Source organism: Alosa sapidissima, chromosome 21 (genome assembly GCF_018492685.1).
Source record: "Alosa sapidissima isolate fAloSap1 chromosome 21, fAloSap1.pri, whole genome shotgun sequence".
Taxonomy (NCBI): domain Eukaryota; kingdom Metazoa; phylum Chordata; class Actinopteri; order Clupeiformes; family Clupeidae; genus Alosa; species Alosa sapidissima.
This window is the reverse complement of record NC_055977.1, coordinates 27,110,090-27,119,031: the sequence shown is the minus strand read 5'-3', so window position 1 is coordinate 27,119,031 and position 8,942 is coordinate 27,110,090. Positions and strand designations below refer to the sequence as shown.

Here is an 8,942-nt window from a genome sequence, read left to right as displayed (position 1 = left end):
TCATTGTTCGGGCCGTACTTAACATTGAACTCATCTGGGAGCAAAGTAAAACATCCTTCACTTTCCTTTCCCATATATGTCAACCAGATGCAAGTACCAGTAGCACATCGCCCAGCAAGTGTTTCTCCAAGTGATGTGGAGGGACCTGAACGCGGCCTGTTAACTCCACAGCGGATGTGGCCGAGAAGTCGCGGTGACCCACAGCTTCCATCCTGTACTGTCATTAGAGGCACAGCACGACTTGCCTGCTAGTCCGGCTCCAAAATTTAGCCTTGTGGGGACACCAGCTGCCTTCACTAAAGGCCTTTGGGGACAAACAGGAAACTCGCATGAAAGCACTAACACACTAACGGAATCATGCAACAGTGTCAGAGCAAACTTTTTTCTTTTTTTTTTTACATTTATTTGATTTGCCCTCCCATGGTTCTCCAGTTGGAGCTCAGTGGGTGAATGCACTGAATTGTACCTCAGGTGGAGGTGATTATTTCTTGAGTGAATCCAAGGTTCCATTCACTCTAAGCATTAACGCTGCTTCCCATGGAGAGCCGAGGCCTATTAAGACTTGCAGGCTTTCAGCAATCCTTTCCTTTTCGGCTTGACACAACATTGGAAGGTAATGGGTTTTAGGAGAGGACACTTTAACTGATGAGAGGACCTGGCATTGATGTGGTCCAGAATCCAATAGGAACACGTCAAGTTTTAGGAAAATTAGCTTATTTGCCATCTACCTCAGAGATAAGATTAGATAAAATGATACTACTCTTCTCTTCTCTGTGCATGCAATAACCTTTTCTGACAGCATTAGCCTAACTTAGCATCATTCACTGGAAGTGAACCAGTGGACCAGTTAGACTATACAGTAGCTAGCCTATAGCTAAAAAGAAGATGTAGGCTAACTGATCTAACCCACATCCTTTAATATCTATCATTTTCCTGTTCAATCATATGTCCTACAGTATGCTAGTTTGAATAATCTGTGTGTAAAGTCATTATCACCAAACATCACAATCAAATATACTACTTCTATGAATGGGTAGAACCATTGACTCCACAAAGAACCATTTACTTCTAGTGATTTGGAGGAGATGGACTGAATTCTAAATACTACAACAGCTGTTAGAGAATAGCTTAGTCTATGGAGAGAGGTGTGCTTATTTAGATCAGCAGGTGTATCTTGTATCTGGAAAAATAACAGAAATAATGGCTTGTGGTTTGCATGAAAATGTGTGTATATATGTGTGTGTGTTTGTGTGTGTGTGTGTGAGAGAGAAATAAATAAATAGAGAGAGAGAAAGAGAGAGTGTGTGTGTACATGTCAGTGTGCGTGTGTGTGTGTATACGCGTATATGTGTGTGTGTGTGTGTGTGTGTGTGTGTGTGTGTGTGTGTGTCTGTTTGTTAGTGTGTGTATGTGTGCAAGGGTGGCTGAGTCCATGGATTATCGTCTGTGGTGCCAGCCAAACAGACATCCTCATCTATGAAACATGTGGAGACACACTGCTCTCCCTCTCGTCCTTGGACATCTTGTATTCTCTCTCTCTCTCTCTCTCTCTCTCTCTCTTTCTCTCTCTCTTTCTCTCTCTACTCCCCTTATCTCCCAATAGAGGTTGTTATGCCTGCCAAATTCCTCCCCAACAAGACTGCAATATCTCACTAACTGTTCACTTCCATTCTTCAATTTCAAGGGTAATTAATTATTAAAGACTTGAGGGTTTGTACTGTGTGAAGAGTTTTGTTTTTGTTAGTTAGTGCTGAAATGCTAACAAGGACTTGAGCTCTGAGATGTACATCACATGCTGAATAAAACAGCTCCGGTGTCTTGTGGGAAAAATTCTACTCCACTCACAATCCATCTTTTGGTAGTAAACACTGCAAAGCAGCATCGGCAAGAACTGTTCAAATATTAACCAGGGGTTTTAAAAAGCTATTTCTAATATCCCATCCCATCCTCGTCGACTGCATTGGGCGGTGGTAGTGTAGTGGTTAAGGAGCTGGGCTAGCGTGCAGTAGCCTGAAAGTTGTCGGTTCAATTCCCGGCTTCCACCGTTGTGCCCTTGAGCAAGGCACTTAACCCCAAGTTGCTCTGGGGACAATGTGATCCCTTGTAATATAGCTGACATATGTAAGTCACTTCGGTCAAGAAGTGTCTGCTAAATGTAATGTAATGTAATAGTTTCAACTGTTTTTTGTAGGTGAGATCTTTCATGCATTTTATTATTTTATTTTTTTCTCCAAGGATGTGTCTCTTCCATCCATTGGACTGAAGGGGTGGGACCGTGTCCAACACCCAATGCGCCCAGTGAGCTACAGTAAGAAGGGAGGAGGCGGCTTTTGTGGTGGTTCGGAGCGGAAAGTGACCTGGAGGGGGGGATTAAAAAATAACCGAGGCAGTGGACTGGAGCGTGGTCAGGTTTCAGACGTTCTGTCGGGGGGGGGGGGGGGACTTAAAAGGTGCTATCACTGCCTGAAGCATCTTGTGTTGCTCTTGGCTCTGTGCTAAAGCAAGTATCCTTTCCCTAGACCACTTCAGTGTAAGTTTAAGGTATCTGGCAGACACTTTTGCCGAGAGCAACTTACTAAGTGTAGAGCATTTAAAAAAAAAAAAATACTATATAGAGAATTAGGAGAACCGTTTCAAAGCTCCACTCCCCTCTCCACTCCTCTCCTCCATATAAGTGCTCCTCCTCCTCCCGTCTCGTCTGAGACACAGCAGGGAGAGACAGGGAGAACGGGTGCTATAATGGCGCCTGACCGCAAAAAAAACCCACGGGAATGACCGTTCCCACAGCACGGTGACAGGAGCTTCGGGGCCCAGCGAGAGGCCGCCTCCCTCACGTCCCCTTCCCATGAGCCTCAGTGCTCATCCAGACGGTGAAAGGCTTCCATCCATCAACCAGACGGGTGCGGCATATTGGGGGTGGTTGAAGTGAGGTTCCCCCCTTCATTGTGAAGCACTCTGGATATCTGCATTAAGTGCTATATGTACTGTGGTTGTTGTTGTTGTTGTTGGGAGGCATCAAGAGACAAATAAAAGAAATAAAACAACAGTGGAAGAGAGACTAGCAAGGTGGTGTGTGTGTGTGTGTGTGTGTGTGTGTGTGTGTGAGAGTTGGGATGGGAGGGGGGGGGGGGGGGTATTCCTTACGTCAATGTAATTGGCGTTGACATAGTCCGAGTTTGGATCAGCGAGGAGCGAGTGCAGTCTGACGCGGTGTCGCTCATCTAGACACGGAGAGAGAAAACAGAGGTGGAGTGTGTTGAACACAACACAAAGACAAAAATACTCTACGCACTTTCAAACGATTTCTTGACAGATCACTTAGCCATGGACTGAATTGGGGAACAACTGAAAGAATGACTGTGTGGGCTCAGGCTGACATGGTTGGAAAGGATAAAAGTACAGTCTTTCACCAAATGCTTCTGACCCCTTTTAACGTTTTCATGAGTTTGAACATACTCATATTGAGAACATTTAACCACCAGTGTAGTGAATGGGCTGACATGTTATTATCTTAGAAGTAGTGATTTTTGACAGTGAGACAATGAGAATGCTTACGACTGAGAATGCTGTCGTGTCTCCCCTTGGTCTTGTCCTTCTTCTTGGTCACATCCCAGCCGTCAAAGAAACTCTATTGAAAAGTGAAAAAAAAAAAAAAATACTATTCAGTCAGGACCACTTTACACCACTTTAGAAAATTTCATTCAAGTTGTCTTTGGACGTACGGCTGTGCTCTGGGACCTCACTGCCCTTCAGTGTGCATGGACATGGAAAACCTAAGGCAGAGAGACCCCCCCTCCCCCAGGGTACAGAACTGAGCGGGCATCAATGACAAGAACATGACTGTGATTAAGTTAGACACAGCATGACCGGTTGGAGTGGATGCACGATTCAAAGGAAAGTGACAACAATAGGTAGGCTACATCAGGTTAAATAAGGCACCCTGAATGAATTCAGCCAATTGTGCAAAGTAGGGGATCCAGTGAACCATCAGCTGGTTGAGATCAGCTGATTTGAGGCCTGAGTTTGACTATGTGGCCTACCTGAACTGGCACTAAAGAATAGAATAGAATAGAATAGAATAGAATAGTATAGAATAGAAACTTTATACTCAAGACACGGTCACAGTCAGGTAACCGTACTAGCTCACCATTCCATTTCCATTTACACTATCTACAGTGTATCACCATCCACTGCTCTGAATACTCAGCTATGCTTCAAAAACCTCCCCAGCACTTCTGACAACCTCACACTCCTGATGCACCACCTACATGTACCTGGCACCTTCCTCTCTTCCCTCCTCTACCTCCTTCTTCTCCACCTCCCTCTCTTCTCCCTCCACCTCCTCCTCTCTACCTCCCTCTCTTCCCTCCTCTACCTCCATCTCCACCTCCCTCTCTTCCTTCTTCTACCACTTTCTCCTCCTACCACACTAGTACTTGTTAATGTAGGCACTCCTATCCACCAGTACTAGTATTGACAGATGCAGGGGTAATTCCTATCCTCCAGTACTGACAGATGCAGGGGTAATTCCTATCCTCCAGTACTGACAGATGCAGGGGTAATTCCTATCCTCCAGTACTGACAGATGCAGGGGTAATTCCTTTCATCCAGTACTAGTATTGACAGATGCAGGGGTAATTCCTATCCTCCAGTACTAGTATTGACAGATGCAGGGGTAATTCCTATCCTCCAGTCCTGACAGATGCAGGGGTAATTCCTATCCTCCAGTCCTGACAGATGCAGGGGTAATTCCTATCCTCCAGTACTGACAGATGCAGGGGTAATTCCTATCCTCCAGTCCTGACAGATGCAGGGGTAATTCCTATCCTCCAGTACTGACAGATGCAGGGGTAATTCCTATCCTCTAGTACTGACAGATGCAGGGGTAATTCCTATCCTCCAGTACTGACAGATGCAGGGGTAATTCCTATCCTCCAGTACTGACAGATGCAGGGGTAATTCCTTTCATCCAGTACTAGTATTGACAGATGCAGGGGTAATTCCTATCCTCCAGTACTAGTATTGACAGATGCAGGGGTAATTCCTATCCTCCAGTCCTGACAGATGCAGGGGTAATTCCTATCCTCCAGTCCTGACAGATGCAGGGGTAATTCCTATCCTCCAGTACTAGTATTGACAGATGCAGGGGTAATTCCTAGCTAAGGTCTTCTCTGCACTGTAGTTTGAATGTTACTCTCTTGCTGTAAGTGACTTTGGATACAAGCGTCTGCTAAATGACTAAGTGTGAATGTAAAGCTACGCCACCTTGAGTGGTTGTATCCAAAGGTTAAGAAGATCAAATGAGTGAATGGAGGTTTCTGGAGAGCAGACTGGGTGAAACGGCTTCACAGGAGCACCTGGTTAGAGAGTTAGATCTGCACCAGCCGTCTGTGTGTGTGTGTGTGTGTGTGTGTGTGTGTGTGTGTGTGTGTGTGTGTGTGTGTTTGTGTGTGTGTGTTTGTGTGTTTGTGTGTTTGTGTGTGTGTGTGTGTGTGTGTGTGTGTGTGTGGGCCTTCAGCTCAGAGCTGGGCCGCTGTGGGAAATGGGGTGTGGAGGACGTGTGTGGAGGACGTGTGTGGAGGAGGAGTATGTGAGACGGGGCCAGATGGACGAAGTGGACAGGCTCTCAGACAAGAGAACCGAGAGACGAGCGCCTCAGGAGGTGGGATATGAGAGACAGTGTGTGTGGTGTAGTCCCATCACGTATGTCCACACACACACACGCACGCACACTTACAAACACCCACTTTCCCTCTCTCTCCCGCTCACACCTTTTTCACACACACACACACTCGTCCTCTCTTGTCTCCTCCACGCGCCAGTGGGCTCATCCCGGCACCCATTGCCATGGCGATGGCGGCGTTAATTCCCTCATCAGCGCGGGGTCCAATCTGTGCGAGCGGCGCGGAGAGGTGTAGAGGGCAGCAGCGCTAGCCGAGGAGGCTCACCTGAGGCCGGCGCCACAGCTCAGGCCAGCATGCTGATCAGGGGATTACACCTGCGTGTATTTGCTTCGCAGGTAAAACCCCCTCTAATCCTGCCACAGGCATGGCCTCACTCTCCATCCATCCCTCCCTCTCTCTCCTTCACTCTCCCTTTCTCTCGCTCTCTCTCTATCTTTCTCACTCTCTCTAAATCCCTTCCCCCCTCTCTCTCCTTTTCTTTCTCTATGCTTCTCTCTTTCCTTCTCTCTCCATATCTCTTTCCCTCCTTCACTCTCCCTTTCTCTCATCCACTCTCTATCTTTCTCTCTCTCTACCCGCCCTCTCTCTTTCCCTCTCCTGTTCTCCATCTCTTTCTCTCTCCATCTTTCCCTTTCTCTCTCTCTCTTTCTCTGCCATCTGTATCTCTATCCCTCTCTCCCCGTCTTTGTTTGTCTGTCTGTTTTCTCTCCTGGTGGGTGTATGCTCACCTCTGTCTCTAGCTGAATAATTCTCTCATTCTTGGAAAAGCACACACAGCCACACACAAGCAAACCCAGGCACACACACACACAACTTTATAAAGACACACACATTCACCTCTGCAGACACCCACATACATAAACAGACACATGTTCTCTCTCTCTCTCTCTCTCTCACACACACATACACACACGTCGGCACCTTCGTTCTCACTCATTTCACCACAAATCTATTTCTAAGTCCTTGTTGTCCATGTCCATCACCTTCTCTCATTATGGCTGAAGGGCAGCTATGGTCCTCTGGTACCTCGACCAGCACCCTCAATCCCCTGCACCTGAACCTCTCTCCTCTCTATTCCTCTCCTCTCTCCTCTCCTCTCCCTCTCTCCTCTCCTCTCCTCTCTATTCCTCTCCTCTCCCTCTCTCCTCTCACTCTGCTTAAGAATTCTGCCCAGAAGAACTCACAAATCGATAACACATCCTAGCTCACCCTGACCATGAGCTATACAGTCACAGAAAGAAAGTTATTATTTCTCTCTCTCCTTTCTGTCTGTCTGTCTGTCTCTCTCTCTCTCTCACACACACACACACACACATGGACTCAGCCACCCTCACACCCTCTCTCACACACACACACACTTCAAAGATTAGTTGAATGTTGCTTGTGAATAATTCATCAACAAGAAGAACAGCAACTACAACACAGTGCCTGCTGGCATATCTTCCTGTTGAGGGCTTGATCAGTGCTGTGGCTCATGGGAAATGTAGTTTGATAGACACCCAACCCCCACCACCCCACTCTTAACCCTACCACACGCAGCAACACACACTTCTGATCCCCCTCCATAGGGCATAGCTGGAGCGGAACAAGGCAAGGAGGAGGGGGAGAGACAGAGAAAGCAATCTGTCCGAGGGAGGCCTGTGTGTCTTCTCCTGAGATCAGGTTAGTGAAGGCAGAGGTAGGGCAGGGAGAGACTGCAGGGGTGGGCTCCTCAGGGGAGACATGTGCGTAAAAGTAAAAGAGAATAAGATGGAATGGAAACGTACCAAGATGAGGTGAGTGGGGGCACAATGTGAGAGGAGAATGGGGCCCACCACTACCACTACCACACACACAAACACACACACACACACACACACACACACATATGTATACACCACTGTGGTGAAATTATGAGATAACATTCATTGGTGGGTTAAGGGCAGCCTCTCGTCTGAGGAAGATCTTGTTTAGATTAGATTACATTAGATTAGATTCAACTTTATTGTCATTTAGCAGAGTACAGGTACAGAGCCAGTGAAATGCAGTTTAAAAGACAGCTCTGGTCTAAGAACAACCTAACTTAATAAACATAAATGAAAAATGACATAATCATTAATAATCGTTAATCTCTGTCTCTCTTTCTCATTCTCTCTCCCTCTCTCTCTCTCTCTTTCCCCTTTCTCCCAATCTCTCTCTCTCTCGCTCTCTTTATACCTCTCCCTCCCTCTCCTCTCCCCCTCTCCCCCCTGGGTCGGTCTCTCACCTCGTACTCCTGTTTGAAGCCGTAGCCCTCGGAGGTCTTCATCTGGTTGATGTGCTGCAGGAGGTCGGCCACGCGCACCGCCGGGTGCAGCTGCCCCGTGTGGTAGGGGGAGCTCTTGCGCCGGCAGTGGCGCCGCGGAGAGCCGCCAAGCAGGCTGCTGGACTCGTTCACTGAGCTGCGCTGCTCGTCTGGGAGAACAAACAAACACACACGCAGGCACGCACGCACGCACGCACGCACGCACGCACGCACGCACACACACACACACACACACACGCATATCAAAAAAAGTCACAAAACTCAACATTATATGTGAACATTTCACTCCCCAATATATCTAAATACACCCAAAGATTACCTCTACGTCTATCTAAACTTTCACACATTTCAAATATTCATTCTTTTTTCGCCCACACTCTCTTCTATCAACAACATATCAAGTTCAAATTCAATATTAGGTCTCTTCAGCGCCTTTGAGGCATATTCTGATGTTGTAGACCTTAATGAAACTGAATTGAACTAAACATGTGCTGTTTTTATGTTTTGGTGCATGTGGTGCATGTGACACATAACATGTGTCATTGGGGCATAACTAAATACAGTGTGTGTAAGTACTCACGTCATTGTAAGCTACAAACAAATACTGAGGTAACCAGACAAAATTACTACTGTATAGAAGTAGCTAATCAATTATACATACAAGGTATGAAATGCAGACTTACAGGGAGACTACAACGGGCACGTAACTGAAGCGTTCTGTTTGCATAGCGTAAAAATAGTAAGACTTGTCTAATTTTTTCAAACGTACGCGTTCAGATTACAGTGGAAGCTAATTCTAGTCAGATTACAGTGGAAGCTAATTCTAGTCAGATTACAGTGGAAGCTAATTGTTGCAGCAGGCGCAGTGTGAACAGAACGCTTCAGATAGGTGCTCATGTAGCCTCCCTGTTGTAGAGCAAAATGCATGTGCTGTATGAGAGATGGGTGTGATAGATTGTAAGCCTTAATTAAGG

General features: G+C 46.6%; 1 protein-coding gene across 1 annotated transcript in view; it reads right to left on the bottom strand.

The window, feature by feature from the left end:
• The window catches only part of LOC121696193 (receptor-type tyrosine-protein phosphatase U-like), a 216,030-nt gene that overhangs the window by 21,843 nt on the left and 185,245 nt on the right, over window positions 1–8,942 (bottom strand). Inside the window, 3 exon segments of the mRNA XM_042077539.1 lie at window positions 3,141–3,221; window positions 3,556–3,628; window positions 7,930–8,117. Coding sequence (XP_041933473.1) covers window positions 3,141–3,221; window positions 3,556–3,628; window positions 7,930–8,117 — 342 coding nt within the window.